Here is a 21,999-nt window from a genome sequence, read left to right as displayed (position 1 = left end):
TTTTGTTTTTACATGAGATATTGACAGTCCGTTTCTAAACCCACTCAATGTTCACTTCCATTGAAGTACCATCACCAGGTAATTTTACTACATACGATTTTTTTTGTAAGGAAAGTTGGTTGTAGGATTTCCGATGAAGGGTCACGGACCCGATACGTTAACTCTGCTTCTCTTTCCACAGATGCTGCCAGACCTGCTGAGTGGTTCCAGCATTTCTTGTTTTTTTAATTTCAGATTTCCAGCATCCACAGTATTTTGTTTTTATTTTGGTTGTAGGATTATTTTTGGTTTGTTTTTCTTGATGTAAACAGGATTGGAGAACAAATAAAGGAAGTAACCAACTTTTAAATTTAAAAAAAAACACAATCTTCCCCTTTCCCACTTTCAAGACCGGCTCTGTCAAATGATTGCAGTCAACGCAGTTAGTTAGCTTCAAACTCCTCCCAGTTACAAAGGAACAAGTAGTAGGAGAGCCGTTTGTGTTCAGTGCTGAGTCATTGAGGTAATTGGAAAGTGGAGAGAGCGAGAATGGCTCAGGCGTATGTTGACAGCAAAATCCAAGCCGATAAAGTGGTTCTTTTCGTTAAAGGGGCCTGCCCTTACTGTATATTAGCGCAGAATGTCCTGAAAAACTACGATTTCAAACAAGACAGCCTGCAGATCTACGATATTGCCGGCCATTCCGAAATGAACGATATCCAAGATTACCTACAAAAAAGAACCGGAGCCAGAACAGTGAGTTTATTTATCCTAGGACTCAATCTAAGGGACATTGTTTTTGCTGGTGTAAATTTTGGACGTTATGTTTCTAATCTATATATTTAACCGAAAGTGCTAAATGGTGCATAGGCCTTCAGAGACTTTTGAATGAAATATAATCACTGACCTACAAATAGTGAATTTTCATTTGAAGGGAGTTGGTTGTCACTAGCCAGGAGCAATGAGCCTACACCTCGTCGTATCTAGTTTTCTGTCTAGCTTTATTAGAATGTGGGGATTATATCTTAAGAACATTGTCTTTTTGTAAAAAAAAAACCTAGCGCATTTAATGTAGTAATGAAGGCGTTAAAGGTGGAAAATAGGTGAGTGAAGCCATTCCGAAATAAATAAGCCAATTGACTTTCCTCATGATCCTATTTCTTGCTACTTATCGATGCAGTGGGGGAGGGCAGAGTTCTCATAAATGAAACTAGTAAGCTGCCAAGTATCTGAGCGTGTCGGGCTCCTCTCCACTTTTATAGACGTTGCCCAGATTTTGTATAGAGCCTATCCTGGCGGCTGGGATTTCATTGCTCTGTCCGCGCTTTACAAGCGGCTCTAGCTCCCTCCTTGCCTGTGATTTTTACTGGGACTGAATCAATTTAACAGTGTCCCATTGTAACCATTAAACACTGTGTGTGTGTCTCTCTCTCTCTGTCTGGCTCTTTCACCAACATCTCAATAAAGAGGAACCCTGAAAGCTTGCAGGGACTCTGGATAAGAGCTTCCATCTTCCCCAGGTTTCTAGCCGCATTTCTGAAACTGTTTCTTCATTCACAACATGTCTTCCTTATGGAAGTGACGTCACTCCGATTAGAAGCTCGACCAATGCCAAAAACTCAATGGAAGCTGTGTCTGTGGTGCGCCGCTCTTCCTGCAAGCTGCCGGGCCACTTTGAGAATTAAAATAAATAGTGTATGCTCTGAATTTTTCACTAAAATATAGTCTAATGTTTTATCCACAGAACACCATTTGCAAAACTTGCTCAATAAAAAAAAAATTGGTTATATATTGTCTTTCAGGCCCCCGCCCCTGCCAATAGGGTGGCCATTCATCTGGTTTTTAGCTGGTCTGTCCACTGTTCGGTACTGGATGCTTTTATATCTGGTGTATTAGGGTTAGGACGAAAAAATCACTTAAAGACGCTTGCACCTAAAGTAATTTCACAAAATACAGGAATCTAAAAGACTATGACTAGCCAGGAATATACTGATTCAGTTGCTATCCCCAGTGTTTTTCACTTGAAAGTAATCCATTACACTCAAACACTGGTAGATCAGGTTCATTGTGGAAGGGTGACCCATGATGCACTGTTATCATGCACCGTGGCATCTTCACTGCCCCACTGCTGCTGGTCTGCTGGGTCTCGTGTCCAGTATTCTTGGCCTCTGGCAGTGAGCCAGCCTTCCCCCCCGCCCCCCCAAAGCCAATATATAGCCAATGAATTATTTACTTTTGAAATAGTCCTTGTTACAGTTAGAATATTACTGGTGTCTCAGCCTCTCTTGGTATTTCTTTGCGGATGAAGAGTTTGGGAAGGTTGTAGTCATCGTTTGCAGGCCAGCTGATAGGCCTGACTAGCTATCAGTGACTGGCAGATTCTCCCACAGCAGGTACAAGTGAAGTACGTGTAGTTGCTGCTGGGGGCAAATGGATCTTTTTTTTACACTTTCACGCTGTTTCTTCGCTCCCCCTCAAAGGTATCTATAGCCCTCCTGATGTAGTGTCTCCAGGCATCACGATCTATGGTATGCGCTTTCCACTCGTGATAGTTGATGTGGCACACAGAGGGACTTCTTCATTGACTCCTTGAAGTGTTTGCATGGGGCCCTCTGTTACATTTTACCAGTGGTCAGCCCTCCATACAACACTATCTTGGGCAGGCGACTGTGGTCCATCTGGGCATGTGACCTGTCCAACTGGCTATGCTGGTGAACCTAGACAGTGTATTCAGGCCTTTTATTTTTGTTTAGGGGCGTGGGAGGCTTGAGCTGTGGCATCAGGTTCACTGAAGCTGAGGAGGTCTCCAGTTTAATCCCCAATATGTGCTGAGTTAGCTAATATGAGATGGATGGCAGTAGAACTGACCTTGTCACCTGGAAAGAGAAAATCAGTCAGGGTTGTCAATCTGGTTGCTGTCCAGTGACCCTGCCGGAAGTGTGTGCAATGATGGATTTGGCATGGTTGTGGGCCAATAGGCAGCTTGTCAATTATGAATAATGTGGGTAAAGTACCAAAGGATGCCTATGAACTTGTATCCCAGCAAGAAGTCAGGCAGGAGAATATTGGTAATAAACAGAGCGTTGTGTTCAAGTGGTCATCTATCTTCCCTCTTCTAGCCTGTAAAAAGCTGAGGATAGTAAGACTGGCATGAAATAAAAATTCTGCTTTGAATTGTGTGAAGTGGCAGTCCATTTGCGTTTTGAGAAGCAGCAGGTGATGTAATGTAACATGGACAGCTGAGTTAATTTCATACCAAAACCTAATCTTTTCAACTATTTGGCTTCCACTTTTCACTGTTAACCCTCAAAGCAGCTCCTAACAAAGTGAAGGTGTTGGAATTCCATTTGTAGCTGAATGCACTGAAGAACTGGGATCATACTGATCACAGACCACTCATTCCAGTGCACTGAATATTCATGTGCAAATATTTTAATACATTTGGTTTCATCTTGCAAATGTTATGACCAAGATGGGAGGAGTGCACTCTTTCTCTAGTTCCACTTCTCCACAGGCCACAACAGTGTAAGCAGCATGCAATAGACAAAGCTAAGCGATCCCATAACCAACGGATCAGATCTAAGCGCTGCAGTCTTGCCACATCCAGTCGTGAATGGTGGTGGACAATTAAATAACTAACTGGAGGAGGTGGGTCCACAAATATCCCCATCTTCAATGATGGGGGAGCCTAGCGCAAAAGATAAGGATGAAGCATTTGCAACAATCTTCAGTCGCAAGTGCTAAGTTGATGATCCATCTCTGCCTCCTCCTAAAGTCCCCAGCATCACAGATTCCAGTCTTCAGCCAATTCAATTCACTTCACGTGATATCACGAAATTACTGAAGGCACTGGATACCGCAAAGACTGTGGACCCTGACAATATTCCGGCAATAGTACGGAAGACCTATGCTCCAGAACTTGCCATGCCCCTAGCCAAGCTGTTCCAGTACAGCTACAACATGGGCAATTTTCCACATTGCCGGGAGATGCTAAAGTATGTCCTGTACACAAACCAGGACAAGTCCAACCCGGCCAATTACTGCCCCATCAGTCTGCCCTCAATCATCAGTAAAGTGATGGAAGGTGTTGTCGACAGTGCTGTCAAGCGGCACTTGCTTAGCAATAACCTGCTCAGTGACGCTCGGTTTGGGTTCTGTTAGGGCCACTCTGCTCCAGACCTCATTGCAGCCTTGGGTCAAACATGGACAAAAGAACTGAACTTCAGAGGTGAGGTGAGAGTGACTGCCCTTGACATCAAGGCAGCATTTCAGAGTATGGCATCAAGGAGCCCTAACAAAACTCGAGGCAATAAGAATTTCTGAAAATTCTCTGCTGGTTGGTGTCATACCTCGCGCAAAGGAAGATGGTTGTGGTTGTTGGTCAGTCATTTCCGTTCCAGGATATCATTAGAGGAGTTCCTCAGGGTAGTGTCCTAGACCCAACCATCTTCAGCTGCTTCATCAATGACCTTCCTTCAATCAGGAGGTCAGAGGTGGGGATGTTCACTGATTGCAGGATGTTCTGCACCATTCGCGACTGCTCCAATACTGAAAGTCTGTGTAGAAATGTAGCAAGACCTGGACAATATCCAGGCTTGGGCTGGTAAGTGGCAAGCAACATTTGTGCCACACAAATGCCAGGCAATGACCATCTCCAACAAGAGAAAATCTAACCATCTCCCCTTGACATTCAGTGGCATTATGATTGCTGAAACCCCACTATCAACATCCTGGGGTTACCATTGACCAGAAACTGAACTGGAGTAGCCATATAAATACCACAGCTACAAGAGCAGGTCAGACTAGGAATCCTGCGGTGAGTAACTCTCCTCAACCTTTTCCTACCCCACCCCCAAAGCCTGCCCACCATCTACAAGGCACAAGTCAGGAGTGATGAAATACTCTGCACTTGCCTGGATGGGTACAGCTCCAACAACACAAGAAGTTCAACACCATCCAGGACAAAGCAGCCTGCTTGGTTGGCACCCTATTGACAAACTTTCACTCCCTCCATTGCCAAAGCACAGTGGGAGCAGTGTGCACCATCTACAAGATGCACTGCAGCAATGTACCAAGGCTGTTTAGACAGCACCTTCCAAACTCGCGACCCCTACCACCTAGAAGGTCAAGGGCAGTAGATGCATGGGAACACCACCACCTGCAAGTTCCTCTCCAAGCCACACACCATCCTGACTTGGAACTACATCACTGTTCCTTCACTGTCACTGGGTCAAAACCCTGGAACTCCCTTCCTAACAGCACTGTGGGTGTACTTACCCAACATGGACTGCAGTGGTTTAAGAAGGAAGTTCACCATCACCTTCTCAAGGGCAATTAAGGATGGGTAATAAATGCTAGCCTAGCCAGTGATGCCCACATCCTTGGAATGAAGAAAAATATTTTAAATGTTTACCCAGTTACTGATACAGTCAATCATAGACTCTACTCTTTATCCCAGAATAAAATGTACCAACCAGGATTCTTTAAACAACAAAATTATCAATTTATTATAAAACCAGACTTTTCCAATAACGAAACAAAACATTAACACACCGATTGAAATTTGAAAAGTCCCTTTTTAAATACCCAACTCGCACACCCTTTGAGGGGAAAAAAAATCAAAATTCTCTCTGCAGAGGTCTTTTACAAACAAGTACAAAGAATACTTTGTCCAAATGTTTAATTCTTGAAGGAAAAAGGATGAGATATGTTATGTCCTAAAAATGGCATACAGTCTGGCTGTAATGGGTCACTGGGATCTTTTCTGGAGCAGTTCGTTTCAGGCAGCATCAAGAATTAATCTGGTAGGCCTTCCAGGAGCATCTCAGGAGAAATGCAGCATCAAGGGTTTTGGTGCTCTCACAGTGGATTCGCAGAGTTTGAGAGCGGAGGAAGGAGACGAGTTGGGTGTTTCTCTCTTGGCAAGTTGAGCTCCAATTGCTTTCAACAGTCCACAACACAACTGAACCAAAATAATATCCCAAAAGCAAAACCTTCTGACCACCTTAAATTTTGACATGTCACCTTCTCTGTAAACATCTTTTCTCCCGCACCACCACCCCCTCAAGTCGCTAAGTTTTCTGTTTATTGGGCTTAAGGCATGTGAAATCAGTGAAGGTTTGTTTTCAAACAAGACCTTTCAGAGATCCTTGTGTTTTATTATTTATTTTACATCTATGGAATCTTTTCAGTTTTCCCAAATAAACCTATGTCCATAATTCTATAATACCAGTCCTCAAAAGAAAAATGTAAAAACAGTAGAAGCACTTTTATAACACAGATGCGATGTCTGATGTTCATAAAATTGTTTCGAGTATGAAATTGCTCTTTGATCACAAAGTCTCTCCTCTAAGGAGCATATATCAGGAAATTATAAATGAGCTACTGAAAGTGCACCTGACTGGCAAAGCTCTGAGCCAGAAGTGTGCCTTCATGAAACTGGCCTTAATGTACCTATTGCACTCAATTGGCAGCCCATAAATTTAGGTGAGCAGTGGCCAATCTTTCATATATGAAAAAGCAGGAAATTAAGTTATATGTGCCAGCCACTTCCATTGACATGAGGTTGGGTCATTTTATGATCAGGAGTGCCCAAGGATTGGATCTGTAATTGATAGTTGGCCTTCAGAAGCAGAAGAGCTATATGCAGGTCAGGGGCCATGGGATCGCTTCTCCTGAAATAGGTGCTGGCTACAGTTTGCCTGCCGTATAAAGCTGCAGTCTGTTCATTCTGGCTATTACAGTGGTGGTGAGCCTAACAAGGTGGTGTAAGTGATATTCTAATTGAAAATTCTGTCGGTTGGAAGATTGTTTGCAGAATTGCATTGTGACTCTAATCAGTAACTACAATTTGAAGAAAGGCGTGAGGGCATTGGAGAGAGTACAGAAAAGATTCACGAGAATGGTTCCGGGAATGAGGAATTTCAGTTACGAAGATAGATTGGACAAGTTAGGACTGTTTTCCTTGGAGAAGAGAAGGTGGAGAGGTGATTTGATAGAGGTATTCAAAGTCATGAAGGGTTTGGACAGCGTAGATAGAGAGAATCTGTTCCCACTCGTAAAAGGATCGAGAACGAGAGGACACAGATTTAAAGTAATTGGTAAGAGAAGCCAAAGTGACATGAGGAAAAACTTTTTCATGCATCGAGTGGTTAAGATCTGGAATGCGCTGCCTGAGAATATGGTAGAGGCAGGTTCAATTGAAGCATTCAAAAGGGAATTACACAGTCCTATGCAAAGGAAGAATATGCAGGGTTTTGGGGAGAAGGCAGGGGAATGGAACTGAGGGAGATGCTCTCTAAAAGAATTAGAACACTACAGCGCAGTACAGGCCCTTCGGCCCTCGATGTTACGCCGACCTGTGAAACCATCTGACCTACACTATTCCATTTTCATCCATATGTCTATCCAATGACCACTTAAATGCCCTTAAAGTTGGCGAGTCTACTACTGTTGCAGGCAGGGCGTTCCACGTCCCTACTACTCTCTGAGTAAAGAAACTACCTCTGACATCTGTCCTATATCTATCACCCCTCAACTTAAAGCTATGTCCCCTCGTGTTTGCCATCACCATCCGAGGAAAAAGACTCTCACTATCCACCCTATCCAACCCTCTGATTATCTTATATGTCTCTATTAAGTCACCTCTCCTCCTCCTTCTCTCCAACGAAAACAACCTCAAGTCCCTCAGCCTTTCCTCGTAAGACCTTCCCTCCATACCAGGCAACATCCTAGTAAATCTCCTCTGCTCCCTTTCCATAGCTTCCACATCCTTCCTATAATGCGGTGACCAGAACTGCACGCAATACTCCAGGTGCGGTCTCACCAGAGTTTTGTACAACTGCAGCATGACCTCGTGGCTCCGAAACTCGATTCCCCCTACTAATAAAAGCTAACACACCATATGCCTTCTTAACTGCCCTATTAACCTGGGTAGCAACCTTCAGGGATTTATGCACCTGGACACCAAGATCTATCTGTTCATCTACACTACCAAGAATCTTCCCATTAGCCCAGTACTCTGCATTCCTGTTACTCCTTCCAAAGTGAATCACCTCGCACTTTTCCGCATCAAAATCCATTTGCCAGCTCTGCAGCCTATCTATGTCCCTCTGTACCCTACAACATCCTTCGGCACTATCCACAACTCCACCGACCTTAGTGTCATCCGCAAATTTACTAACCCACCCTTCTACACCCTCTTCCAGGTCATTTATAAAAATGACAAACAGCAGTGGCCCCAAAACAGATCCTTGCGGTACACCACTAGTAACTAAACTCCAGGATGAACATTTGCCATCAACCACCACCCTCTGTCTTCTTTCAGCTAGCCAATTTCTGATCCAAAGCACTAAATCACCTTCAACCCCATACTTCCGTATTTTCTGCAATAGCCTACCATGGGGAACCTTATCAAACGCCTTACTGAAATCCATATACACCACATCCACTGCTTTACCCTCATCCACCTGTTTGGTCACCTTCTCGAAAAACTCAATAAGGTTTGTGAGGCACGACCTACCCGTCACAAAACCGAGCTGACTATCGCTAAAGAGAGCCAGTGTGGACATGATGGACCGAATGGCCTCATTCTGTGAATTAGAACATAATACAGCAGTCAGAAAAGATAATTTTCCCAAATAATTTACATCGCACCAGTGCATTAAAGCTGCCTTTAATTTGACTCGGATTTTCCTTGGAGGCTTGCGGCATCTACAGCAGTGTGACTCTTGAACAATGCTAAAAGAAAGAGGAAATTATGGAGTAAGTGACTTGCACCTTTAATTTTGCCACTTCATATTTTCCTGGGACTTTTATGGTCTGCTTTACCTTACCAAAAACTGTTGGGTAATAATCAAATATCATTGAAAGTAATGGTGATCAGAATTGCCCTACATTTGAGCCACATTTCACACTGCTGCAACGTAGAGACATAAAAGTAATGGCACTGGAGACCTTGCATGGTGTGAATAATTGGTTTTAGATGCATTGCCTAAGTTAAGATGCAAATTGCTGTGTTTGCTGATTAGAATATGATATCCCATTTGCTGATTGAGACTTTTTGAAAGGTTCGTAAACATTGCATTATCGTGTCAATGAAAATTTTTTTTGCAAAGTTTTCTTAACATTTCTTTAGCATTTGTCTCCAATCTGCTCCTTCACAAATTTGATTTACTAAAAGATGCCTCGAGGATAAATGCCGAAAAACCCCCCCAAAAAACTGACTCCTGACAATCCAGTGGGCCGCTGCGGTCACCAGAGCACTCCAAGTTGCACAAATAGTCTGTGCACTGAGATGCCTTGCCAGGACTAACTGGCGCACACGCAGGAAAACGCTCTCCTTTTTCTCTCTTTCCTGCTCACTCCCCTTTTTTTTTTCTCCCCCCCCCCCCCCCCACAACTCCTCCAACACTAGCTCTAGGTTGCAGGCCATGCTGCTTCCCTTCTCTGGGACACTCTCTTCGCCCGAAGAAGCAAAGCGGGCTGTGAGGGTTGACGGCGTGGTGTAGGAGTCGCCGAGAGGAGGGAAGCAGTGTGGCCCGCGGCCTACAGCTAGAGTCGAGGGATTGTGGGGGAAGTGGAGAGTGAGCGGCTGGAGTGTGGATGGTAGCGGGGAGTGAGTGGCCGGAGAGCAGGATGAGGAGGGGAAGCAGGAAGTGAGCGACCGGAGAGCGAGATGGGCAGGTGTGGAGGGGGTTGAGGGGGAGAAGAGTGAGCGGCCAAGGAACAGGATGGCACTGAAACCTCACAGAATTACGGAGGGTGTGTGCATCACTATCAGAGGTGCTGTCCTTCTGATGAGACTTTAAACAGTGAAATGAACACTTCCATTGTGTGCTGCCATGGGTTGAAGTATTTTTGTGATAAATTGAGCAGCACCATCTTTTATCCGGTCAACTGCCTGAACGTCACAGACAGTGATGTTTTCGTGGAACAAACTGCATTTGCACATGTGCTAGTAGAGCGCCACCTACTGGTTGTGTTGTCAGCAAATGCAACCAAAAAAAGACAATGTAACAAGTGCATATCAATGTGTGCAAATGTTTAATCCATGGTGCACAAAACCAAATATCGGCTGGAGAGCTTTTCTTTCAGGTATCAGGAATTATCTGTACTGATGGAAAATACAGAGGCCAGTTGCTTCTGAATTGCCACTATGCCCGTTGCAGCCTATTCTAATTAAAAATGCAGGAAAATTACCAACCGTGAGATTGGTCCACTTGACTCAAATTTAGAGTACATTACCAATCTCACTGTTCGAGGTAAATCTGGGCCAGTGTTTTTACTTGGACTAAGATGGCTGACTGAGCAAATCCAGACAATTTGCACGAGGGTTTCCGCTGTCGAGACTCATTTGCCCAGAACCATTGGGATTTACAAACTATGTTCCATGCTGTATAAAAGGAACTCAAGTCGCCCATTATGACTTAAGTTGTATGAAAATAATGGGCTGCACACTTCCAACTCCTCACTGCTCCCTCCCCCACAGCCATGTAATCTTATAGCCTAAAATGCCACTGTGCTCACTGAGCTGTATTAGCTCCCAGTCTTTTAATACCTCAATTTAAGCTTTTAAAAAAAAAATTCTTTCACAGGATGTGGGCGTTGCTGGCTAGGCCTGCATTTATTGTCCATCCCTAATTGCCCATGAGAAGGCGGTGGTGAGCTGATGCCTTGAACTGCTGCAGTCCATTTGGTGTAGGTATAAACATGGTGCAATTAGAAAGGGAGTTCCAGGATTTTGCCCAGTGACAGTGTAGGAACGGCGATATAGTTCCAAGTCAAGATGATGTGTTGCTTGGAGGGGATCTTGCAAGTGGTGGTGGTGTTCCCATGCATCTGCTGCCCTTGTTCTTCTAGGTGATAGAAGTCGTGGGTTTGGAAGGTGCTGTTGAAGGAGTCTTGGTGAGTTGCTGCACTGCATCATGTAGATGGTACATCTGCTGCCACTGTGCGTCGACGGTGCAAGGAGTGAGTGTTGAAGATGGTGGATGGGGTGCCAATCAAGCGGGCTGCTGTTTCAAATCCTTCCATGGCCTCGCCCTCCCTTTCTCTCACAGCCCTCTGATATCTGCACTCCTCCTTCATTCTCGCCTCTTGAGGATACCTAATTTTCATCTCTCCGCCATTGGTGACCATGCCTTCAGCTGGCCAGGCTGTAAACTCTGGAATTCCTGCCCTAAAGCTCCCTGCCTCTCTTTCTTCCTTTTTAAGACGCTGCTTAGAACCTACTTCTATGTCCTCATCTGCCCTAATATCTCCTTTTGTGGGTTGATGTCAAATTTTGTTTGGCGATGCTCCTGTTTGTGGTATCTTATTAAAGACTTTCTGAAAATCCAGGGAGATCATCTGTACTGGGGAGATGGTGGCATAGTAGTAATGTTACTGGACTAGTAATCCATAGGTCTAGGCTAATGCCCTAGGGACATGGGTTCAAATCCCACCACAGCAGCTGGTGGAATTTAAATTCAATTAATTAATTAAAAGTCTGAAATTGCAAGCTAGTCTCAGTAATGGTGCTATGAATCTGTTACAAAGAACAGTACAGCACAGGAACAGGCCATTCGGCCCTCCAAGCCTGTGCCGATCTTGATGCCTGCCTAAACTAAAACCTTCTGCACTTCCGGGGACCGTATCCCTCTATTCCCATACTATTCATGTATTTGTCAAGATGCCTCTTAAACGTCGCTATCGTATCTGCTTCCACCACCTCCCCCGGCAGCAAGTTCCAGGCACTCACCACCCTCTGTGTAAAGAACTTGCCTCGCACATCCCCTCTAAACTTTGCCCCTCGCACCTTAAACCTATGTCCCCTAGTAACTGACTCTTCCACCCTGGGGAAAAAGCTTCTGACTATCCACTCTGTCCATGCCACTCATAACTTTGTAAACCTCTATCATGTCACCCCTCCACCTCCGTCGTTCCAGTGAAAACAATCCAAATTTATGCAACCTCTCCTCATAGCTAATACCCTCCAGATCAGGCAACATCCTGGTAAACCTCTTCTGTACCCTCTCCAAAGCCTCTACGTCCTTCTGGTAGTGTGGCGACCAGAATTGTACGCAATATTCTAAGTGTGGCCTAACTAAAGTTCTGTACAGCTTCAATTGTCTTAAATACAATTGTCTTAAATACCTGAAGAAGGGTCACTGACCCGAAACGTTAACTCTGCTTCTCTTTCCACAGATGCTGCCAGACCTGCTGAGTGATTCCAGCATTTCTTGTTTTTGTCTTAAATACCCCTCTGGTTCATTAATGTCCTTTAGGGAAGGAAATCTGCTGTCCTTACCTGGTCTGGCCTACATGTGACTCCAGACTATAATCAATGTGTTGACTCTTAACTGCATTCTGAAATGGCCTAGCAAAGCAATTGGGGATGGGCAACAAATGTTGGCCTTGCCAGTGATGAAAGAATAAAAAAAAATCCCTCATCCAGTAACCTAGTGACGTGTTTTTGAAAAAACTAATTAATCAATTTTGTTTTCTGGAAGCCATGTTTTAATATTTCTAATGGTCCCTTCTCTTTCCCAATGATCATTGTAGGACATTTCTTTGGGGATCCCTTCAAGCATCTTGCAAATGATGGAATGATGGGCCTCTCGTTTCCTGGCTTTGATTTGCCTCCTTTTGAGAATAGGAGCTCCTTTCAAATCTAAGGGAATTATCCATTAATCTATTGAAGTTATGTCCTTTCTATTCACTTACTCTTGCTTGAATATTATCTGGATCGGGGGTCAATCATTCCAATCCCTACTCCTTTGGCAAAAATAGAAACGGTACCAAACTGAACAAGTTGGCTTGCTTACTAATGTTGCCAAAGAGAGTTGAGGGACGGTATTAATAATGCAAATTGCGTGTTGTCCTTTCTAATTAAAAGTTGTACTATTCTGTTGTAGGTGCCTCGTGTGTTCATTGGGACTGAATGTGTAGGAGGTGGTTCAGATGTTGAGCAGCTGGAAAAGGACGGAATGCTGAAAGACAAGCTGAGTGCCACTGGTGCCATATAATCCCAGGTAAGATGAACTGATGTCAGAATTGTGTTCAATATGCAGTGTAGCAGTGGTCTCTAACCTCCAGGTGGCATCTATTGCATGTTACACAGGGCTGTGGTGCCAGAAAGCCATTAATGAATAGACACTCTATGATTTTACTAGAAAATATACAGCTGCCATTTCAAAACAAAAAAAAACACCAAGACAAACAAACTAAGTACGTACCAGAATAATATGGTTTACAGTTGTGATCATTCACAAGTTTTTAAAAATTTTTTATTCTTTCATGGGATGTGGGTGTTGCTGGCAAAGACAGCATTTGTTGCCCATCCCTAATTACCCTTGACAACTGAGTGGCTTGCTTGGCTATTTCAGAGGGCAGTGAAGAATCAGCCCCATTGCTGTGGGTCTGGAGTCACATGTAGGCCAGACCGGGTAAGGATGGCAGATTTCCTTCCTTAAAGGACATTAGTGAACCAGATAGGTTTTTATGACAATCAATGCTAGTTTCATGGCACTATTACTGAAACTAGCTTTCAATTCCAGATTTTTATTAATTAATTGAATTTAAATTCTACTAGATGCCATGGTGGGATTTGAACCCATGTTGCCAGGGCATTAGCCTGGGTCTCTGGATTGCTAGTTCAATGACATTACCACGACACTGCCATCTCCCCAAAGTTGTAATGTGGTAAGTGTAAATCGTGATTGGCTGTTATAATTTGTTTAAATCTAAAATGAACAGAATGGGTAGGTGGTCATCGGGGCAGGGGGGGTGGTGCAATGCGAGCACAGATGATAAATTGCCTTTCACCATTGCTAAATTTAAAAGAAAATGTAAGCCTGGTGTTGCTACGCACTGATGCAAGAGTATGTAGCACCATAGAGTGGTAAGAGGGTCGTGCTTGCAACAACATTTAAAAGAGCTATCCCTTTCATTGTTGCACAAGTTCATAGCTGAATATTACTTGTGCTTCAGCACCACAAATATTTCTAGATTAATTTTTCTAATTGAGATAGATACTTGATCAAAAATGTGAATGTTTTAATGGTATTCAGATTGTAGAACTATAGAAGTCGAGAAGCGGGCCTTTTGGACACATTGGGCAGGATTTCGATTAGTTCATGAGGGTGGGAAAGGGGGTGGGTTGTCGCTTAAACCCCTGGATTTGCCATGCTGGTTTCCCAACATGAAACTGACAAGCTCCGAGTTCACAAGGCAGCGTTGGAAGTGGGAAGGGACAACTTGACGCTCTATGCAGATGGCCACTTAAGCCCATTAACAAGCTTGTCAGCTCATTGAAGGGCAAGTTTTGTATTTCTTTTTTCTAAGGTACGGGTTCAACGCACTATCAGAACCACAAAGTGGAGGAGGACAGGGAGATGGTGACATGGAGGAGTGAGCTGGAACAGCGGGGCAGAAGCAAGGGGCAGCATTGAAGAGGGAAGGCTTGTGGAAAGCCCTTATTCACAGGCAACCAGTTGTGCTCAGTGAGGAATTATCTTTCAAATCTCTACAGTTTTGACAAGGGCATTTTGTGGGGGCTGGGGTGGGGGATGGGTGGTACAGGTCACAGGCTCGCGATGGAATGGGGGTGGGGTTTCAGGAAGACTTTACATTCCATTGCCAATGAAGGAAGAGCATTGGAGGAAATGGGATCTAGCTTCTCCAAGCTTGCTCCACCAGTGATGAGGAGCAGCACCTGCCGGAGCAGAAATAGACCCCTGGGCAATGGGAGCAAAGGTGTGAAGATGGAAGAGCAGGAAGGCTCCAGCCTCTCTACCTTGCACTATCATCACCAGCACACTCCATAGCTCTGCTAACCCTCGCTTCCCATTCTCTTGCATCTCTCCAACATGAAATGGAAACACACCAGTCAGCTTTAATGTAACAACCTACCCAGTGCTTTATTGCCTCACACTTCACTGTTCGTTACATCCGAAACAGCCAAGTGACCCACAAAATGACATTACCAACGCAGTGACCTGCACTCTCAGTCACTACTGGTGAGGTGCTCCCCCTGTGGTTCAGGATGAGGTGGAGGCAGACTGCCTGTTAGTGCCTGTCTGGGTCTGAGATGTCCATTGCCATCATCCTAGGCATGAAAGTGCCAGGGTGGGGAAGGGCACCTCCAAAGGCCACTGCGGGGCAACCTCAGTCATGAGTGTGACTCCACAGATGCCTCCTCCACTGGAGGGGCCATGGAGGCAGGTGAGGATGAGTGGCCCCTTGATCACTGTCACCACCTCTGCCTTTTCATGGCACCCTTGATCAGCTCCATGCTTTATGCCACTGACCAGTCAATGCTACTGACTGCGGCACGCATTCCCTGCATGTCAGTGCGCTGTTCCTGCATCCGCTCTGAGTGCTGCCGCATATAGCTCTCCATGAGGTTGGCCACTTTGAATGGAGGAGCTCCTTCACTCCATAATGTCTCAAGAAAGATGTGATGGTGCAAGGTTCTGAGGTGCCATCCTCCTCTGACTCCTTTGGAACTTGTTTGAATGGTGGCTTGCCCCTCTGTGGCTGGCCCAGTGGGAGATTTAAAAGAAGGTTATAAGAGATCAGGACAGTCAACAGATGCTTAAAAATAATGAAATGACAGCTTGGCTTAAGCATTGACAGATTGTTGCATTGGGAGCATTGTCTTGCATCCCCAGAACCTGGAGATGTTGTTTTCACCATGCCTACAAGTGGACCCCCAGCTCTCCATCCCCAGCATCCCTGTAGCTTGACACTCTGGCAAGGTTATGGGCCAGCTGCTCAAAGTGCATCAGCAATGTTATCTGTAGCAGCCCACCTTCCAGGTGTGCCCTCTCATTCTTCTTGGTGTTCAACTCCCTTTTTGGTCTGCAAGGTGAATAAAGCTGCAGTTGAGACAATGCCTCAAACTCTCCCTCACCAAGCGCAGCTTTTCAATCGCATACCCTACTGAAGTCTGTACTCCAGCGGTACTTGGTCCTGATTTATGCTTATGAGTCATCAAGGCTACTAAGCACCCATCTCCCATGGTCAGAACTCTAGGCACCCTCAGGATGTCCCTCTCTTTTGCACTCTGGCGACCAGCGGGCATGCCACCTGGGTCTGTCTTTGGACATGGCGTATTCAGACTTGAGAAAGTCATTGAAAGGCTTCTGGCACTGAACCCAGTTCCTCCTCACCACTCCTCTGCTGCTGACCTCTTGAGCCACCTCCAGCCATACCCTCTTGTTGAGTCTTGCACACTTTCTATTGGCACTGGCAGAGAAGAGGATGTTTCTTCTCTGTTATCTCCAATAAAGTGCCCAAATGAGGAGGAGCTGCCCTGGCACGGTGGAAGGGGTTGTGCCTCCTTTACCAATGCCCTTTGCTCTTCACCTTCTACCATCTCTTGGGCAAATGGCAACCACCGCAATTGCTGTCACCTGACCTTTAACCTGGGCCGGTCGCTGTCTGCCACTGCTAATTGAACGGTGAATGCCACGACATGCCAATTACCTTCTTTGCATATCATGGCAATGCATATGCATTGCAAAGATGGCACAGGGTTGAGACCTGGATGTGATAGCAATATTGGGGTCCCAAGCCTGGAATGTTAATCCTGCCCGTTGTCTGTACTGGTTTGTTGCAAGAGTAATCCTAAACTAATCTCTTTGCTCTTTTCCTGTTCTGTATCTTCTTAACATAATATATTCAATTTTTTTTTTGAATGACTTCTGTTCTGTCCCAAGTATTCCCTATAGAAAAGCCTCACTTGCTTCCATAATGATTTGCATGTTTTAAATATGTTTCTCCTGAACAGTCTCCTTACTCTGAATTTTAAATTGATGACACCTCCCTTCCCCCAACCTATGTAAAAAAAAATAGTCTTTCCTTGGTCAGTCAGTTAAGATATTAACTACAGAGATAAAAAGACTGCAAAATTCCAGAAATGCTAATTAAAAGCTGGAAGTGCTGATATGTACATGTTTGTCACCATTTCATTAAAGATAGGTTAATGTCTTTGGTGTAGTCCTTAGGTTATAGCTTAATGTGTTTGTGTGTAGTCCTTGTGAGGTCTGACAAAGGGTCCATTCCTGAAAGATTAACCTGTTTTTTTTTTCCTCTTTTACCAATGCTGATTGATCTGTATATTTTTATTTTTTTCCATTTTTATTGCCTAATGTTAATTATTCAAATATAAACAGAATTGGGTTTGTTTCATTGTGACAGTGTGACTCCTATAGAAGGGATATTATCGTCAGTGTAACAACTACATTACAATTGTAATACTAGTTGGATTAATACCACATGGAGTAGATTTGAGGACATTAATTAGTATTTATTTATTGGTTTATACAAGATGGACTAAAGAGGAAGATTCTCTATCTAGGTAGACTTCTGTAAAACGTTGAAGATATTCATTATTGCAATTCTTAGTGTTATGCCTTTAATACGGTATTTTCCACATTGTCATCCTAACCATGTTGAAAGCAACTTCACCAACATTGACATTTTCATTTGAATAACTGGAGCGAAGTGCTCCTGCAACCTGTTGTGTGGCCCAGTTCTTGTGCAGCATATGGTGCAATGATGTCTGTAAATGGACTACTTATCACATTGTTTACAGTATCTGACTTGGAGATAGATGATTTTTGCTACTTACACACTTCATGAACACTGAACACTTTTTGTTGGGGCTTAGTTTCAGTTGAACCGATCTTATCAGCAGGATGGATAAGAAAGCATACATTAATACCATTCTTAACATTTTATGGGCACAATGCATAAATTCACCATTGATGTAGAGCTGACAGTCTTAATGTTAGAATGAAAGGTATTCCAGAACTTAATCCAAGATGTGGTTAGGTTTGTCATAAAAACTGCATGCCGACAGAACAAACAATATTGTAGTGAATATGAATAGAGAGCCTTCACACTCGTGTTTCTTCAAGATTAATTATGTTCATTGAATTTGAGATGCTGCTGCTTCTGTTCCTTTTTTCTAACATGGCATTAGATTTTTAAAATGTCCATCTTTTAGCCTCAATAGGTGTCCAAGGACTGGCTGACAGACAGTTACATGAGAGTACAACGAGATCTTCCGGAATGAATGTGATGCCTGTACTCAGTCAGTTCCTTCAAATAGGAACTTGAAGGCCATCTGTGATTTTCAACAAATGCTTGCTCTTCCTCTGCATATAAATATAATAAAAAGATTGAAATTAATAATGCTGTTGTCACTGTAGACTTATTTTAATGAACTTAAATGATGTAGGAAAACAGAAAAAATCAGAGATCCTGTCTGGTGGAATCTCCATTTGAAAGTTCAAAAGTGTCTGTGCAGCCTAATTCTACAACAAAAGCTTCCAATTAAATGAAAGATTTCCAGTTCCCTGCAATAAGAAGTTAAATTACTGGAGGGACTTTAAGGAAACGTAGCATTTCAAATAAATGCTTACCTTCATTTGCCGTTGAAAGTTTTAAAAAAAACTTTTTTTTTGTTGTTTAGTCTTTAATGGAAACAATAATTGTTAAATAATTGAGATTGTTTTTATATTTGTATGGAAGTGGAAAAAGGGGGCTCCAGTTTGCTTAAGCAAAATAATGTCATTGCAAATTTGTAAAACAATGTACCAGCGCTGTTGCAGCTTGCTGCCCTGTTGACTGACTTCCTCATTGTCATTTTGTTCCCACTCATTTCAAGCTGGAGCGTCCTTATCTGTGTAAATTGGGACGAATGCATACCTGAGACCCCCAACACAACCTTGAGGTACCAATGAGCTGCTGCCCCCATTAGTATTAGGCATAGAGGCCAACATTACTTACAGATATCACTGCAAGCCACTCAAAACTGGAAAAAGTAGCTTTCAGGAATATTGCTCATCCTGATCCCTCAAATCTTCCCACCTGCTGCTAGTCACTTTGCGTGTGTATATCATTGTTTTATTTCCTCTCCTCCAGTCAGTCGAAGGCACTGGATTTCCAAGCTGCCTGGGAGTGCTGATTCAGATTGTTGTGCATATTGACTACTTAAAATGGCTGCAGTCTCTCAGTGAGGACATTTGGGTGATCAGTACAATCCAGCCACCTGCCTGATGTCCACCCAAAGTTCAGACCTGCCCATGGTGTCTCTTTAAAAATTATTGCATGGAGTTGCCATGGAAGGGTGGGGTGGGGGGTTTCTCTTGATATTGCAACAAGAGATTGGTAGAAACCCTGGAGAAATGGGGTAAAAGGCTACTGTAGCTGCATCTTCTATTTGTACTGAGCCCTGCCTGGGGCAAGCCTTCACTGGGGTGTCCTTGGACTGGGACATGAAACTGCCAATCCTGGAGCTGGTCCTATACTGGGACAGTGGAAGTAAGAAAATCTGTGCCCCTTTGTCATATATTATCCACACTATATCCTGCTCTTCCAATTCTGCAGATAATGGAAAGTTGGCAGAAAAAAAATGTCATCGTTGAAAGCCCTCTCCCACTGTTCCAGACATTCGCTGACCATTCATCCTGATCAGGCCCTATTACTCTTACTGCCTTGTCTACTGTTGCTGACAGTTAGGTATTTACACATAGTGTGATTTGACTGTTTTTTTTACCAGCAATAAGCTCTTTAGGTCTGGGCTTCACAACTGAACTAACTTTTGTAAAAAATATAGTAAAACACTTTAATTGGAAACATTGGAAAGAAATTTGATATGCAACAGTATTGATATTGGACCTCATTTTTCTCATCTTTTACATCACTGCTCCTATGTTATGCATGTCTCACTTGCTATTGACACACTACCCCTTAACTAACATCAAGTTGCCGTATCTGAAAGGTGATATGACTTGTGCAAATTAAAATCTGACTTTGTTTAGGAATTACCTATTTTATTCATAATCCCACAGATCATTTTGCTATAGGTAGTACTAAGGAAAAAAGATAATTGCAGGATCAAAGCATTCAGAATGTCAGTGAAGAGGGCAGGTTACAGAAAGGGCACCCTGCTTTGATGACACAGCTATTGAGTGGCTGTTGCAGGAAGTGAAAGAAGGCTGATGCAGGATGGAGAGAGGTAGCTGTGGCCATTAATAGCAGCAGTAACATGCCAAAGGGAAAAGATGACTTGCCTTACTAGTATGAATATGCAGGAATAAAATTGTTTGTTTGCCTTTGGCTGCACCCTGGTGTACATATAAATAAAACCTTACCTGAAAGCTCCTGAAATTCCAGCTTCTGACTGAAGATGAGGTAGTTGCTGGCAATAAAATGCAGTAACCAAGTAGACAATCTAGTGGCATTGTGGAACTGAAAATAAAGTATTCCAGATTAAAATGCACACTCCACCAATGGTTTCTATTACATTCAAGGGAGTTAGAGTGTGAAATTTGGCAGAGATCAGTCTGGACTGATCTTCACCTATTCTGTGACCTGTGGATGCTTGCGATTGGCATAGGAACAGATGACGGAAACTCCAGTCTGAAACAAGTTCTTAAATATGGAAATGGGGACAGGGCTCTCCCTGTATACTCTCTTAATGTGCAGGAGTCTTTTGCAAAGTACATCCAACAAACCAAGGATAGATTTTCGACTTTCTGTCCAGGTAAAACCGGCACTGGAAATTGGCCACTCACAGAAATCCTGAAATCGAGTGGTTTCTATTTGATGCTTTTGTGGCCATATTGTTGCCTTGTAAATTGATTGATCACATTCTCCAGAGGGAGCCCAGATCAATGATTGTACTAATTTGTTGGCCTGCTCACCCTTTGTGCATAGCTTCCTGCTGGGAGCAATGAATTTACTCTTCTATTTTATGTGGCTGTGTGCATAATTTTGAAATTTGAGTTAAATCATACTCTAAGCTCATCATCTCTGAAACCATCGTTTCTATGTTCCAGTCTTCTTATTGCTCATGGAGACACACCTCATTTAATACAAGACCGGCATTAACATTTTCCTTATATGACAATTTATGTGCATATATACTGCATTTAATGTAATAAAAACATACCAAGGTTTTCACAGGAGCATTATAAAACAAAATTGCACACTGAGCCACATTAGGAGATATTAGGTCAGATGACCAAAAGCTTGGTCAAAGAGGTAGATTCTAAGGAGTGTCTTTGAGGAAGGAAGTGAGATAGGGAGGGAACTCCAGAGCTTAGGGCCAAGGCTACTGAAGGTACAGCCACTGATGGTTGAAATACTGCGGTCAAACATGCTCACAGCTAACCTGCAGAGGCTATGACAGCATTTTAAAAATAACCTGAAAGATGTTCAACATCTCAATTCAGACTGCTTAAAATCAGGGATGCTCAAGAGGCCAGAATTAGATGAGCACAGATATCTCAGAGGGTTGTGTGGCTGGTGGAGATTACAGATATAGGGAGAGGAGAGCCATGGAGAGATTTGAAAACAAGGATGAGAATTTTTAAATCAAGACGTTGTTTGACTGGGGACCAATGTAGGTCAGCGAGCAGGCACAAAGCAGCTCGTGACTGAGTGCAGCTCAAGACAGTGTATGAGCTTGGGAACTTGGTAAGTGAGAGAATTTTAAGGGTTAATCTTGTTCTAAAGCTAGTCAAGTTTGCATTTAGCATTTACTGTTAAAATTATGCTTCTTTCAGTAGTCAGGGATAAACAAGCTCCCTGCTGGAGCGACAGCTACAGTTAGTTAATTAGGTAGCTAGTTAGAACTGGTTTCTCTCCCCAGCAGTGCATGACTCAGCTCTGAGAATTTCTGCGACCATAAATACAGGTGGTCTTGCTGAGTGCACGAAGTAAGCAGGCATGAAGGTAGCAGCTCGAGACAGAGTGTGAACTTTGGGATTTTGGTAAGAGTGGGAATTTGGTGCAGTGAGGGACGAGGTGCTGCTCTTTCAGAGCTGAAGCCTGGAAGCATTAATTAGATGGGCAGGTAAGTGAGAGCAACAGAGGATAACCTGGAAACAGTGACAAGAGTTTGAAGAGCTGGGGCATGAATCTGTGGGTTCAGAGCATTCTAAAGAAAATTGAAGTGTGGCAGAGTGGGAAACAAGGTAAGTGATAGGTTGGTGAATATTTTCTCTCATCTAAACGAGGGAA

The 21,999-nt window shown here is 43.5% G+C and overlaps 2 protein-coding genes across 3 annotated transcripts in view; one reads left to right on the top strand and one right to left on the bottom strand.

The window, feature by feature from the left end:
• Nucleotides 1-406: 406 nt before the first annotated feature.
• Nucleotides 407-18,162, top strand: glrx (glutaredoxin (thioltransferase)). 2 transcript variants are annotated; one of them, XM_068029728.1, is made up of 3 exons: nucleotides 407-735; nucleotides 12,876-12,992; nucleotides 13,553-13,653. In XM_068029728.1, the coding sequence occupies exons 1-2, from the start codon at nucleotides 529-531 to the stop codon at nucleotides 12,984-12,986; spliced, it is 318 nt and encodes a 105-aa protein (XP_067885829.1). In that variant the 5' UTR covers nucleotides 407-528; the 3' UTR covers nucleotides 12,987-12,992; nucleotides 13,553-13,653. The 2 variants fall into 2 exon arrangements, with proteins under 2 accessions (XP_067885829.1, XP_067885827.1); XM_068029726.1 differs by lacking the exon at nucleotides 13,553-13,653 and adding an exon at nucleotides 17,975-18,162 and having other exon boundaries at nucleotides 418-735.
• Nucleotides 18,010-21,999, bottom strand: part of rhobtb3 (Rho related BTB domain containing 3) — a 145,607-nt gene continuing 141,617 nt past the window's right edge. The window contains exons 12-15 of the mRNA XM_068029003.1: nucleotides 20,127-20,223; nucleotides 19,175-19,353; nucleotides 18,568-18,652; nucleotides 18,010-18,125 (exon numbers count right to left, since the gene is read on the bottom strand). Coding sequence (XP_067885104.1) covers nucleotides 18,010-18,125; nucleotides 18,568-18,652; nucleotides 19,175-19,353; nucleotides 20,127-20,223 — 477 coding nt within the window. The remainder of the gene's footprint in view (nucleotides 18,126-18,567; nucleotides 18,653-19,174; nucleotides 19,354-20,126; nucleotides 20,224-21,999) is intronic.

This window comes from Heterodontus francisci, chromosome 4, assembly GCF_036365525.1.
Source record: "Heterodontus francisci isolate sHetFra1 chromosome 4, sHetFra1.hap1, whole genome shotgun sequence".
Lineage (NCBI taxonomy): Eukaryota > Metazoa > Chordata > Chondrichthyes > Heterodontiformes > Heterodontidae > Heterodontus > Heterodontus francisci.
Note: the sequence above shows the minus strand (reverse complement) of the source record. Positions and strands in the feature narration are given on the sequence as shown.